Here is a 16,269-nt window from a genome sequence, read left to right as displayed (position 1 = left end):
TATATAACCTTTCATTAATATGAAGTAGCAATAACAAGATTGTCAAGATGGCTGCACCACTCTAATTTAGGACCAATGAGACATCATTAAATAAGTAAAATACATAGAACAGAAATAAAAAGACTTTCAAGATGGACACTGGTGGTCATACTGGATGTTCCAGTAACACCATCTTCATCTAGGACCAACCAGACCATGAGATGAATGTGTGTATAAATTTTAAAGGCAATCTACAAAGTTTAGGAGGAATAGTGACAACAAACTTCTGCTAATCGATGGAATGATGTCAAATGATGGAACATCACATAACCTCTACTAATCTGTGACTAGCAGAGCTGAAAATTGTGGGTACAGATATTTTGTTCCTCTTTAGATGATGGCCATAGAATACACGTTTCATAGTGATCCAATAAAAACTGGGACTGGGTTGCATTCTAAAGATTTTGCCATATGCTGCATTCAACTGTGTCAAAAAGGGCAATAACTCTTACAACATTGTTTCAATAAAGTGATTTGCTGACAAGCACATCTACAGGAAATGACCAAATTATTTTACCAAGTTTTGTGTCAATCTAATCAACTTGACATCACACAAGATCTTCTGGTCTATGACCGATGAATGCAATAATAAAGCATATTTATAACTGTGGCTGAATCTTCATATATAATCATTTCAATTATCTTCCATTCAACTGTGTAACTATTACCACTCCTGAACATTTTCTAGCAAAAATTAGTGATCAATATCACTCAATATTTATTGCAAGTACCATACAGAACAGTCACATAAATTAATAAACATTATGCACTCCAATCTGAAAACCTTCAGTAAAGTCAATAATGCTGCCAGTGCTTAACATGAATGTTCCATACATACTTAACAAATGTAAACTTTGCTCATTGATTATTCTGTTATTCCTTGTGAATACCTTTATGCAGTGCACTTGATCTGCATATAGATGTATAGGCAGGCATAATTACCATATATACTCACTTATTAGAGTCAAATTACAAACAACAAAGATCCTAATTGGCAGTATCATAATGTGCCTGAATATTAGGGTCTATCATGTTTGTTCTACTGATTAATCCATACAAACTGTCCTGAAGCACATCTGCCAGTGTATTAAGTGAGATGGTAGATCTGGGTCTGTTCCGTTTGAAATTGGAATTGTCTTATAAATGAGTATATCTGTTATGTAAAACAATTTGTTCTCAAATTTTTGTTAATTATTAAATAACTGACCAAGTGCCATCTTACTGTTGTTAATTATTCAATAATTTACTAAGACTGTCTTATTGACTGTAAGTATAATACAAGTCACACAGCAGAACGAGTATATGCCACAATCTGCCAAATTGAGCAAATGTTATTTGCCTAAAGCCTACAAAACTGTAATACTAATGAGTCTTGACCATGATTTTCTTGTCATGGTACCACAGAAAATGAATCCAAGAAAAATAACTCCACTATTTTTGCAAACACATATAGTAAAGTCAAACCTGACAAAATCACTTTATTAGCTTATGTCACTTGTTTAGGCTCAAATAAACAGTAACACAAGGAAAAGTGAAAACATTAAGCTTTGAAAAAATACAATAATTTATTTCCCTGGAAAAATTCTGCAGAAAAGAAAAATATGAACTTACGGTTTTATAGAATCAAATCCAAAAATAAGCCAAGAATAATCCAAGATTAAAATTTTAGTAGTTCTAATAACAAAATGTTCTACTATTTCACGTTCAAATCACGACAAAGAATCCAAGATGGAAGACGATGAAGTATGCTGCAATCTGTAGTGTTGAAGTCTACAGTTCCTTGTAGAAACAAGAATTATCACTCGTTTCTGATAGCTGAATAAATATTTATAAAAACTGTTCTTGTTCCACAATATTACATGAGCACATTTTCCAGAAAAATAACAGAATTAATCCTTTTGAACCCAAGTGTGTGTGTGTGTGTATGTGTGTGTGTGTTTAGGATTTTTAACATAGCTTTAACAATGTTTCAGTCACATCGCTACAGTGTCTGCAGTGTGGCAGTTTATAGTGATGTACAGCACTGGGGCATCATGCCGCAGACATGTAGCATAATGTCCCACCAAGTCACATTATCCTGACACCAGGCCAACCAGTCCTAACACCAACCTCTTAATGCTGAGCACCAAGCAAGGCAGCTGTTAGTACCATTTTTGTAAGTCTTTGGTATGACTCAGCCGGGGATCGAACCCACAATCTCCCGCTTCCGAGATGGATGCTCTAACCACTAAACCACCGGAGCGGTTTGAACCCAAGTAATTTGAAATAAGTCCAAACCAAGTAATTTAAAATAACTCCAAACAGCACAACATACAACTAACAGTTTAACAGACCAGCATCTACTGAGATTAATTCACTTAAAAATGGGTTATATCCTATTCTTAACGTTAACATGGGGTCATGTGATCATCTTCTCTAAGGCAATGAAGGCAAGTACTTGTTACAGATCACGTTTACCCAGTATGACCCTGACGAAAACCAATCATTTTACTCTAAGAAATAAAAAATAAAAAAATAGTTTGCATCTTAAAGACAAATTCCCATCATGATCTCGAAAACAACCGATCATTTTAAAATAAAATAGAACTTGTTTACGATGGTTGCTACAAATTTTGAAACATGGTCAGGATTTAGATCAACACCTGGTGTTTATAAACTAACAGTCAAGGTCAAACTATTTTCCGAAACAAGTATCATCTATAGTGAATAAATTTGCATTAGATTATCATGTAATGAAAAATGAAAAATTTAAAACTGACAAACAATTAAATTGAAATAAATTGATATTAAATCAGATACAAGCAAAATTAAATATACATAACAATTAAGCAAACATCTGCCTAAAAGGGGCTCCTAGTGGCCACATGGTCTAAAGCGCTCACCATTAATGATCACTGCCATCTCATCTATGTCTGCATGAGTTCAAGTCTTGGGCTTGGCCAATGTGGGTACGTGAGAAAGCTTGCCAGTAGCTTCTTGTGGGTCGGTGGTTCTTCCCTCCACCATTTATACTGGCTGCCATGGATAGCCTATCTTGTGCAGAAAAATGGCGTTAAACCCTATAAGAACAACAACCTGCCTAAAAAGACAGATTTTGGAATTTTCCTTTAACTAAATCAGTATAGAATGTAACCTCTATTAATGAACCACCTGTGTTAAAAGGCCACTTTTCTCATTTTCCAGAAGGGGTTGTTTAAACTTCAACTTGCAATACCAAATGAATAAACTTAAATTTAATTTCAAAGATTTGCTGGGGATTGAAATTCCTTTCAAATTTAAAATATATGTTATTTTATTTGCTTTTTAATTAAGATAAATATTTTAAGAGGAAGGCTAATGAATTATCTGCAACATTTTCAGAATTCTTTAAAATAATTAACTGGAGGAACTGCAGCTCTAACAAACTGATGAAATTTCAATTATAACAATGAGGATATGCTTACTGGGACATGTACTCCAAAAATGCAAGTTTGTAGATATATGCATCATTGCTTTGATATATGGCTGTATATATGGATTCATAAAGTTAGTATGCATACACTCTGGTCAGTTCTCAATACATGTATTTCCAGGCAGTTATGTCATAAATATACAAGTGTCAATTACTCATAATGTAATACATGTACACTCCTTATTGATTTCAGAATGTTAAGATTTGAATGAACAAAAATGAAATAGAACATTTGTCAAAAGAAAGTTTCAAAACATTCAAACCTTGTAGGAAAAAGGATTTATAACTTTGTTTATTTCATAATACAATTATTTAGGCAGTTTGATTTCAAATACCCAGTCACGTTAAATCAAGCACAGTGACTCATTTAATCTCATTTACAACTTTTGGTTTATACTGAACCCACATTTGAATGTATGCCAAAAGCTGCAAATAGACCACCCTAGCTATTTATGAAACAATGACTAATGAAGAATATGGTCAATCCTAAATCACAGAAATAGCCAAGGTGGTCCAAATACACTGAGGTTTCTTTTCATTTCTGGTAAATAAAATGTACTTTTTCTCTGTAAATTACCACACCAATATAAATTTCAGCATATTTTTTTGTCTCAGAAAAAGCCAATAATGTTCTGATTACATCTCAACTGAAAAACACCACAAACTGACTTTACTATCTGTAATCTTGAAAAAAAAGAAAAGAAAAGCACATATGGTTTCCTTCTGGGGCTGAATAGGTGACTATGCTACTATGCTATACATTTATATATGATAGCTATGTGCAGTTTGCTCATCAATTATTTAACTAGTTAACTCGGGTCTTTTTTTCCCCCTTTCTTTGTCTCGTACCAGTATCCAAGGTAACAGCAAAGTGCTATATGGGCTTATCACACTGACCACAAGTTTTACAGAATTTTTGGTACTATACCGATTTCTCACCAGTTCCAGACTTTCAGAAAGATAATCCATAAATACATATTTCTTCAAAATTTTCAAAACTGCATTGCTAATTGAAAATGTGTGTGTGTGTGTGACTTGGATTTTTAACTTAGCTTAAACAATTTTTCAGTCATATCGATATGATGTGTGCAGTGTGGCAGTTTATAGTGATGTACAGCACTGAGGCATCATGCCCCAGACATGTAGCATTATGTCCCACCCAGTCACATTATCCTGACACCAGACCAACCAGTCCTAACACTAACCTCTTAATGCTGAGCGCCAAGCGAGGCAGCTGTTAGTAACATTTTTTAAAGTCTTTGGTAAGACTCGGTTGGGGATCGAACCCACGACCTCCTGCATCTGAGGCAGATGCTCTAGCCACTAGGCGCTAATTGAAGATACAAATATTACAAGCTGAGGAGTAAATTATGACAAACATGATAAACTGACAGGTATGCATACTTGTACTATCTATTTGGATTTTTTATTTGCCAAATTTACCTGGTTGCCCTGACTGACCTGTAAGATATCTCATTCCATTACAGGACAGAAAGGCAAGGTGAGAACTAAACAACGATATCACTTGATTGCTTACAATATACTTCCCCACAGGGATTTTTTTAAGCATCATCAGGAACCCAAATAAAGGACCTTGTCCCAATCACAGCTATTTAAAAATAATACAAGATTCCCAATGTTACCAATCTGTTCTTGAAAATTGTATTCCCAACTGGTATAATTCCTTCCCATAACAATGTGTCCTGGCCCCATTCCCTGTACATGGTGCAAAATACACTTGTCCCGCATTTAACTACTATATGTGGGATATTGTTGACTGAATGCTAATGATCAATGTGTCTCAAAGACCTCAACCTTTGATCAAAGCAGGAACTTGAGTAATTAAACTATATTGCTCTGGAGGCCTAGTGGTTAGAGCATCTGCCTCGGAAGGAGATCGTGGGTTCGAACCACCACGGAGTCATACTAAAGACTTATCTTTAGTATTAGATACTAAATTCTATTATAATATGTTATTAAAACTGTACCTTCTTATTATGTTTTGTTCTTATTTACTATAATATATTACCTGCAATGGAAGAGTAATCGTACAATTGTACAAAAAATACTTTAAATGCTTCTTAAAATCGTCTGCTTTTGGTTTCAGAGGATGAAGATTTCCATGTGATATTGACCTCAACTTGCAAAATGTTGAATAAGGCAAGAACAAATCCTGTTGGTACTCTGGTGCATTACACACATTAATGTTCAAGTGCAACCTTGTGAAAATTGATCCTTTCATATACTGTAAGCTATAATAATACTTCTGATGAATAATTAATAGGTGCATCATAAGATCTGAAGCAACAGGTGCTGCTCTTGTTTTGTGTTTTTTTTTTAAAGTTTGTGTCCTGTCATGCTGAGATTTCTATAGAGTAGGGTAATTTGTTACTTCTTGAGATTTCATTTTAAAATGATCTAAACTTGCTTAACAAAGAACAGAGATCATATAAAAAATCTCAGGACCAAATTTTAGTATTTTTCAAGAGCTTATTATAATTTTTCAAGAGCTTGTGTAAATTAACTTACTGATACTTGCCTTCAAAGTTGAATTCTGAAACCTAATTTACTGTGTTTAAGTCCATTCTCCAAAATCATAAAATAAAGTAAGAAAGGTTTAAGTTTTGACATATAAACATAACATACAGTACAGCTCACGCAATTTTTCATTTTTCCATGCATCATAGTGAGGGTGGAGAGAGCATGTACAGGATTAAGAAAAAGTCCTTCCACCATCTCTCCACAAGTACTGATGAGGTTGCAGAGATTTATTGTGAAGAATAACAATGAACACAATGCTCTCTCCTGGAGTTGCAATTGCCAATCACCATGGAGATGAGGTAGTGTTCAAAAAATATGCATTGTTTAATGTTTGGATCCATCTAAAAACTGCACAGACACAGGTCTGACAGAGCATAATGTGATTGATCATCTGGAGCTATGCAGTTTCTTCAGAGAAATAAGCAGAACAAACAACATAAAACCTGATCTACCTGTGTATTATGCACAAACAGATCAGGATCTATGTTGTTTGCAGTTGGAACCAACCTGTATTAGTCAGTATACATGATAGGAAGAATGTTGATAATGGTATGCAGAGTCCACACATTTTCAGACTGAAGATTCCAATCATAAGCAGTAACTACAAAATATTTGTTATTAGACTAGGCACCACTCCAGTGGCCTAACTGGTTTGAGCATCTGCCTTGGATGCGGGTTCAAAGCCAGGTTGAGCCATACCAAATACTTATAAAAACAGTACTAGCAGCTGTCACTTGGCAATGAACAATTAAGAAGTTTAGGCATTGGGACTGATTGGCCTGGTGTCAGAATAATGTGACTGGGTGGGACATGATGCTATATGTCTGCGCATGATGCCCCAGTGCTAGACATCACTAAAAACTGGCACGCTGCAGATATTGTAGCCATATGACTGATAAATTGTTAAAGCTATGTTAAAAATCCAAATAACACAACGACACAGACACACACAGACTAGGTCTAGGTCAAGCTAAGTAGTAGCTCATGGGCTTATGCAGCATGTGAGCAAGGATGCCGTCATCTCATCTAATTCATTGTGGGAGTTACACGTAGTAGCATCTTATCTTAGTTTCCAGTTTCTAACTGCATATTTAAAAAAAAAAATTATTCTTAATTCATTCTTTTATTGATTTGTAATTCTTTTCATGCTTTTCATTCTTGCCATGGGACTTCAAAATACTTGTTGTCATTGATCTAACTTGTTAAATGGGAATTGGATTAACTAGATTGATTAATATGTCCATTGTATTGAGCACATACTGAAGTCTTTATGTTGAACATATTTATTAAACTGGTTCTCTACATTCTTTATAAACATTTTATTTATATAATCTCAAGTTGTTGCATGTATTTAAACTGTCAGCTTTGCTGACTAGATTCTCAAAATTTGTTAATGAACACTTCCTGCAGTGTTATTTATAATACTGTGGCTAGATTGTAGCGAGTATCATGAACAAGATTTTCAAAATGGCAGGCATGGTGGCCATATAAAATGTCAGATTGGCATCATTTTCACCCTGGACCTACTAGACATCATGATAAGTCTTTTGGTGAAAGCTATGTCAATATGACCATCCACCCAGATCAAGTCCCACCCAGTCACATTATCCTGACACCAGGCCAATCAGTCCCAATGCTTAAATAACAATAACACAATTTTCATATTTAGTTGCTATGGTGGCCATATTGGAGGTCAGGTTGCAGATATTTCTATTAAAGACCAACTAGGTATAATAAAAGTCTTATTAGGAAGCTGCATATTGACATGGCCATCTATCCAAAAGGAGTAGACATTAAAAAAATTCATAACCAGCTAGGCTTAATAAGAAGTATTTTTGTTGACAACCTTTGTCAATGTAACTTTCTGTGTAGAAGGAATAGTGGTAACAAGATTTTATCAATATGGCTGCTATAATGGCCATGGTGGATGTCAGATTGGCACCATTTTCACTGAGAACCAACTACACATTACAAGAAGTCTTCTGGCAATAACTCCATGTTGATATGACCCTCAAATCAGTGGATGAAGTGATAAGATTTTCAAAATGGCCACTATGGCAGCCATTTTGGATGTTCAAGCAACACCATTTTCATTTATGATCAACTACAGCTTAAGAATAATGTAGGTATAAAGTTTCATGGCAATCCTCCAAGTAGCTAAGGAGGAATAGCAATAATTGTGCCAGATGACAAGACAACTGGCCATCCCATATACTCTTCTGGTTTGTGATCAACTAAGCTAAAGAAAAAACAAAACTGCTGGGAGGTTCAAGGCTATTTAGGCTATAATTATAGTAATTATATGGTTTGAAGATCTGATAGTCACCTGTTCAATCAAGTTTATAGTAAGTATGGGTAAAACATTCCTCAGTTTATATCCCAGTTTTATTCTTCTTTTTCCACTGGCTTTAAAAACATACTTGGGTGTCCTGAAGTTTTAGTACTAATGAAAATTATTGAATAATTATAAAACAGTATGACCAGATTATTAAAGGGTCAAGATATTTAATTAATAATGCTAGACAAGTCTGAAGAAAAAAAACATTCTGAAGGAAGTATCATATAATAATTTAAACTTGTAACAACACTGATTGGCACTGAACAAGAGTCATCATGTATACTCTCTATCAATTTCTAAAATTATTTTTAATTCATTTTTCAAAAATTCCATGAAACATACATTTGTTGATTTGGGGACAAGTCTGATTGTCTTCACAGATGTATTATTATTTGCTGGGTCTTTAAATTTTTTGTTCATAACAATTGTAAATTTCACAAACATTCTTGTCCAATGAATATTGGGGTTTTCACAGTTATCTCTGGGTCAGACATACCCTAGATTTTAGTCTGAATCCTTTGTTCCCAATTATGGAAAAGTCAAGCCTATTTTCTTGCAATGAAACATTTTAATCCTCACACACCTTGGTATAACTTTTGCAAGTGATTAGATGATAATCAGACAAATCCCTAACTCCAATATAATCTGGTTATCAGATTAGCTGTAAGCCTTGATTTGTACACAGATTGCACCCCACTGTTTTTGCATTCAATTGTATTCCACCTTACAGCAATCTAATCACAGAAAAGAGCTTATCTTGTACAATTTGTTAAGTTTGCATACCAGCTTATTCTTAAACACCTCTAGAATGACTCCTCAATGAGCAGATAGTAGTCAACCTTAACTGATTAAACTATGACATAGTAAGGTACAATTCTATAGCATTGCCAAGGTTATTGTCTAATAATAGCCCAAATCACGATCTGGCCCTGTATCCCTGAAACTCAACAAAAGAAATTCAAGCTAAAAGTCACAAAATGATTTCACTCAAGCACTTAAATTATAATAATGCTTAAACACAGAATATTAAGATATTTCTTCACATGGGTCCCTGCCAAATATCATGGATGTGGGTGCACCTAAAATGTCATATTTAATTTTTGCAGCTTTGAAATTCAGCTTCTGTTTATTATTCAAAAGTTTTGAGAGCATGGGACCTGGTCCTGTATACATGTAACTTCCCAACATGAGTGCACACTCAAAAGCCAAATCCTGACAGCTTAAAGTAAATAAACAAACTCAAATACAGAGAGATTTCAAGGAATGATACATTAAGATAAAGATGTATGTTAAGTATGTACAGGTTTATCCTTTGACAACTTAACAAAGACAATGCCTTTGACAAAGATAATTCTGAATCAGAGTGACCCAAATTCTTCGGATATTTTAGGAGCAAAAACCTCTAGCTCAAGCTCAGTGTAAAAATGTTGACATTTAGTTCATTTAGACTTTTTAATCTCCAGTAGCTTTCAGGAACATCTTAATTTTATTTATTCTAACAGACTGCAAGATTTTCAGGGTGCAGATGTACTGTACACGACATGATTTCAAGTTTTTGCAAACGAAATAAGTTTTGTGCTAAGATTCAAGAATACCGGCCCTGTTTGTCTGACCCTTCATTAGAATTGGTTGGAAATCGAACCTACGACCTTCCGCATCTGAGGTGGACACTCTAACCACTAGGTGCTAATTGAAAATAAAAATATTACAAGCTGAGGAGTAAATTATGACAAACATGATAAGCTGACAGGTATGCATACTCGTACTATCTATTTGGATTTTTTATTTGCCAAATTTACCTGCTTGACCTAACTGACCTGTAAGCTATCTCATCCCATTACAGGAGAGAAAGGCTAGGTGAGAACTAAACAATGATATAACTTGATTACTTACAATATACTTCCCCAAAGAATTTTTTTTAAGCATCATCAGGAACCCAAAAAAAGGACCCTGTCCCAATCACAACTATTTAAAAACAATACAAGATTTATACTGGGGCTGTGTCCACTCCAGAAAAGGGAATAGTGACATGCATGCAATGTGCATACTGGATATGCACAAAGTCTTTTGTTTCTTCAGACTATGCAAGCAAGATGCAAGCCATTACCTTTCTGCAAGCAGATTGTCCTCATTAACTCTATATAATGGTCAAATATGAACAAAATCTTCAGTCAGCAAATTTTTCATGCTTTATGCACAAAAATATATTGAAATCAAAAATCAACATTTCTCCTGCAATTTACCCCAACTGAATTCTTGAAATTTTGTGATTAAATTAGTGAATTAGTGACACTATCCAAAATTACCAACTGCTATTACCTCCCTTGACCAGCTTTATTTAGTGTCATGTATGATACATATTTGGACAAGGGGAAGAACCTTTACTGTAGAAACATACTGTTATTTAAAAGTGAAAAGGAAGTTTTTATGGTCACAACTTGTGATCAAAAACTAAAACAGGGTTATTCAGTAAAAATTTCTCAACGAACCAAGATATAGAAAATACTGACTGGATGATTCAAAAACAGTAAACAACCAGGAATAATCTTTAATCTGTGACTGTGAGCTCTGCTCATTCTAAATGTGTGTGTGTGTTTGTGTGTGTGTGTGTTTGTGTGTGTGTGTGTGTGTGTGTGTGTTTGTGTGTGTGTGTGTTTGTGTGTGTGTGTGTGTGATTAGGATTTTTAATGTAGCTTTAAAAAAAAGTCAGTCATATCACTACGATGTCTGCAGTGTGGCAGTTTATAGTGATGTCTAGCACTGGGGCATCATGCCGCAGACATGTAGCATGATGTCCCACCCAGTCTCATTCTCCTGACACTAGGGCCAACCAGTCGTAACAATAACCTCTTAATGCTGAGCACCAAGTGAGGTAGCCATTAGTACCATTTTTGTAAGTCTTTGGTATGATTCGGCTGAGGATTGAACCATTCTAAATACAATTCCAAGCATATTTAAATTTGACAAAATCATCATTAATCCTTCTAAACATAGGAAATGGGATTTAGATGTAGATTTCTGTGTCATCTTAACTTGATGATATATATGGAAAAATGGAAAGAGATTTACATTGGGTAAAGGAATTAAAACTGAAAGCACATTTCTGTTATCTAACTTGTCATTTATGATTTAAAAAGAATAACTGCATTAAATATACTGTATTAAGGAAAATATGGCGAAGGATTGATACCAGTGTGCGCCAGATACACATTTGCTCAATGAATGGTTTACATGGGCTGAACTCACGTTAAGTATTTTTCTAATGTGGCTTTGGGTCATTTCTATTTCCCAGTGGCAAATTCTGTAGAGTGCTTATTTAGATGAAGTCTCTTGAGGGTTTTTGTTGCTAGTAAAGGTATTTGATGGTAGATCAGCATCACTTAACAAATTGGAAACAACTTCATGCCAGGATGCTTTCTTTCAAATTTTGTCATATTCTGCAGTGGCTTTTTACAAAAAGTTGTAAACAGTAACTGAATGGTTGATGGACAAGTAAGACATGTGATGGATGATACCATAAATTCACCTGACCTCACTGCCAGGTGAGCTAATAAAAACTGGTTCATAAGTTAATATCCTGTTGACTTGCATATCCCCTTTGTTCAAGTTGTGAACTCTCCAACAGTCCATAAGACTTGTTTAAAAGAGACCAGAAATCAATGGAAATATAGAATAATAAAAACACCACAGAAATAAAACCTTATTCAGAAGTGTCATCTGCAACCATAATGCCAATATTTAAATATTGGTACATCTTCTAGGAGCTGAATTTCTATGACCTTGTATGCAAAATTTCTGTGCCTATTCAGTTACTTTTACTAGTAGTTGCCAGAGTAAAAGACAACGCTGTTTTGGGTTGCCTGCATGTGTAATAGCACATAAGAAAAGGTTGTGGACAACAATTTTTTTCTTTTCCAAAAGATGATTGCATAAAGGAAGTATGGATATATTATTGCTTTCGAGTCGATTTCAAAGCAACACCATACAGTACTCTGTGCTCATTACATTTCTCAAAGGAATTTTATGAGAGGGATCCTGAAAAAATGGCAGCTCTAGGATACGCAAATGCTAGGCCTAGACTAAAAGTTGGTGCCGTTTCAGACATACTGTTGGATATTTTAAATCCTGGGAAAAGTGAGGAAACTTTGCTCGCGCTAATGAAATGAGTAAATGTATTAAGATAAGAAAAGATAACAATTCTTTATTTCAGACTACATAGTCCATACATCTAAATTAAAATACATATATGAAGTAAAAACATTGTAAACATAAAAGAACATTTTTCAAGATTTTAACAAACATGCCTTAACACGGCGGAAATGGAGATGTGATTTTGTTTGCTGATAAAATTACACAACATTCACAGTGACCATTCATGGGATTTAAGCTAATTGGTGCCAAATTTTTTTGTCTGAGAAATGAAAATTGACAGACATAATGTAATAATCAGGAGTTCTCTGTGAAAGATCGGGAGATATTACGAGATCAGGAAGTAGGTGTGGAAATACCCCAAAAATCGGGAAGTTTTTCTCTCAGCTTGAGAGTTGATAGGTATGAACTGTCCAGGCTTGTGGAATTTCATTCAGGGCTAGTGAGTTTATTTAAGTCACCAGCCTGGGCCCTGTGACTAACAAATTTTTCTTTGAGCACTGACCAGTACAATACATAATCTATTTATACCAGACAAGTATATACTATCAGATTTGTGTGTGTGTGTGTGCATGCATGTGTGTGTGACTTGGATTTTTAATGTGGCTTTAACAACTTTTCAATCATATCACTACGATGTCTGCAGTGTGACAGTTTATAGTGATGTCTAGCACTGGGGCATCATCCCGCAGACATGTACCATTATGTCTCACCCAGTCGCATTATCCTGACACCATGCCGACCAGTCTTAACACTAACCTCTTAATGCTAAGTGCCAAGCGCTGCAGCTGTTAGTACCATTTTTTAAAGTCTTTGGTATGACTCAGCCAGGGATTGAACCCATGACTTCCCGCATCCGAGGCAAAACACTCTAACCACTAGGCCACCAGAGCGGTTCTATCAGATTTGTCAATACGATAAGTGTAACCTGCATGTAAAATACAAAGTACATGTAATTGAAATATAAGAATGCAGCTTCTTAATGTTTAAATTAATTCTTTACGATTTCTGCTTTGCAGATTTATTGGTGGGGTTTTTCTGTGCAAAAAAACTAATGCTTAAATTACAACTGATAAAAACTGTTCTCAATGCCTTTTACACCTCAAGAACACAAAAAGATTTTTGTTGTTATTAGTGAATGAGAGAGAGAGGATTATGTCTCAGTATGAAAGCTCGTCTGCATTTAGAGCATTTGTAGCTGTATTGTTGTGCAATGTTGGCAAAATGATAGTCCTACACGAGTCAAAACATAAATATCAGCACTGCGGTCTTACTTGTAGGACTAGCAAAATGATTAAGATGGCTTCAAAAAATGTATTAGTTAAGGGTATTATTTATTGGTAAATTGTATGCAACGATACGAGTCCACATTGTCAAGAAATTAAGTGCAACTTGTATTTTTACAGCAGCAATAGTCTCAATATCAAATAGCAATAAAAAAATAAAGAACTTGAAATCACATTTTAGTTAATGCGTGTGATCGCGCGCGTGTGTGTGTGAGCATGCATGCATGCACACGAGAGAGAAAGAGCGATGGAAAACAAATACGTCCATATACATGACTGTATAAAAAAAATGTATTTTGAGTTACCTGACAATTGTGATTAAACCTCATGTAATACAACCCTACTTTATTCCATTATCAAAAAAACACTACTAAATCAACAATTCATTCTTGTTTTAATTATGATGCACATTGTCACAACAACCACATGGCTATGCAGTGTTATTTATAAGGTAATTAAATATGCTTAGCTCTTCGGTTATTCCGTGTTGAAAACAGATTGAGCACAAGAATCAACAGAATACAATAGGTCAAATCAGCAAGGCTGCCAGTAAGGAAATGATGCTCACCAATAAAGATAATAGAGGGGTATATCGTTGAATAGATTTGCAATAAAATGTTAATTCTATCCAAGTCAAATCAGAACAAACACTTAAAAGACAGTATATGTATATATACTAATTGATTTAATGGAGTCAGTGACTTTCAAATTTACGATAGAAAATGACAAGGTTTTTATATTTTACGTTTGTATGACTATAATGAAACAACAAGACTAGTTTTCACTTTAGCAAGTTCTGAGATGTAATTTTTGTTGAATAAGAAAACATTGAAGGGTTTCAGAACTCATTTTAAAATGCACGTGTTGCTTTGTTATTGTGACGGACATTATATGGAGAACTAAGTAATGATAATATTTAAAGTTATGGTTTGTGAAGTCTTTTGTCCATTTGTTAATGAACATCAGTAGATACTGTAATGACAATAAGTGAGCTTATGCATCAATCATTGTATTTTCTCACCAACAATTATTAATTTCTGTGAAAACAAAATGAAAATACGGTATTATCGATCTTTTTTGCAAACGTGAATCTTCTTAGTAGAAAATGTATGTCCGATAATTTAATGAATTTTTCGCAAAATACAAAGTGATATGTATGAAAAATTATGATATACATGTATTTAAATAATTATGATTTTGATAACTGGATTATGTATGAAAAATTAAAGGGTACGAAAAAATATATAATTATATATTATAATTTCCCAGAAAGAACATCAGCATCTTCATCAGCCATATCGACCAGTTGGATATGTTGTTAACTAGACCAGTGTTTTGAACAAGTGCTCTCTTGTGGATGCAAGAATCACTGCCTGTATCAAGCAAATACAGTTCACTAATGAGAAATCATTATGTGACTTGTTAGACATTCAACACTGTGATTTCACTAATGTCGACTGCCATAAGTAGCAAGAAAAATCTGCATGTGAAAAGTTTAAAATATTCAACTAACATGTGATGTGTTGTTGTTTATGAAGGCCACCACAAATAGTCAAAACACCTTCTTATGTAAACATAACAAGCAATCTAATTGGGCCAGTTTCTTTCAGCTGACCAATCAGACGTTTGGAGCAGCAGACACTGTTTCAACTCAATATACATATCAATGGTTATTATGGAATGAAGTGGAATGACACCATTAGTAAAAATAACTATAAAGGAGACATCCTTTTAATGAATTCGTATGCAAAACTTTTCAGAGACCTTAAAATGAAAGAAAATTCTTTAAAAATGATGCAATTAGATCTTGTATTGATTACTGTTATGATAATAATTTTTACCTTTCTCTGGGTCTCTACTGATGGTTTGGATGTTGGGCAACTTCATGATCAACAGCTGCTGCAGTACATCCTGAAGAGAAACAAAGGAGTTTCAATATTTCTAAAAGATCAAAGCTAGAAATTATTTTTTTAAATGTAAAATTTAGTTCTTAACCATGGATATTGATCGACGAACCACCAGATCATCCTCCTTAAAAAGCCGGTGCAAGAATCAAATAGCCTAAACAAAAGCCTCAACTAAACTATTGGTGGCAATGTGTACCACCACCCTATCTGTCTATTTGAAAAGTGACCCTTATATTTCGTTTTTTCACAAAAATTAGTCAACTGTACTGCATACATGTAATACCTAACTTATCACCTAGGGGACTCCCCAATTCAGTATCTAAAACATGCAAAATAACTGAATTTTATTGGAAATCATTGAAGCTACACTACACTGCAATAACCACACATGCACACACATCCCTTCTAAATCACAAACAAATAAAATTTCCAGATAGATTATTGCCATTTTGCAGATTTATATGGGGGTGGGAAGATTTTATTTTAAAATTAAGTAGCCATTTATTTTAGGATTATATGTTGTTTACATTTTTAACAAAGGGTTTCATGTCAAAAGTT

General features: G+C 34.4%; 1 protein-coding gene across 5 annotated transcripts in view; it reads right to left on the bottom strand.

Moving 5' to 3' along the window:
• Positions 1-16,269, bottom strand: part of LOC149808247 (girdin-like) — a 192,340-nt gene that overhangs the window by 115,292 nt on the left and 60,779 nt on the right. For all 5 annotated transcript variants that reach the window (XM_089975398.1, XM_089975403.1, XM_089975410.1 and 2 more), the window contains exon 4: positions 15,646-15,715. In XM_089975398.1, the coding sequence (XP_089831524.1) occupies positions 15,646-15,715 (70 nt within the window). The remainder of the gene's footprint in view (positions 1-15,645; positions 15,716-16,269) is intronic.

The sequence above is a fragment of the Sinohyriopsis cumingii genome, chromosome 1 (genome assembly GCF_028554795.1).
Source record: "Sinohyriopsis cumingii isolate HCF-2022 chromosome 1, ASM2855479v2, whole genome shotgun sequence".
NCBI lineage: Eukaryota > Metazoa > Mollusca > Bivalvia > Unionida > Unionidae > Sinohyriopsis > Sinohyriopsis cumingii.
Note: the sequence above shows the minus strand (reverse complement) of the source record. Positions and strands in the feature narration are given on the sequence as shown.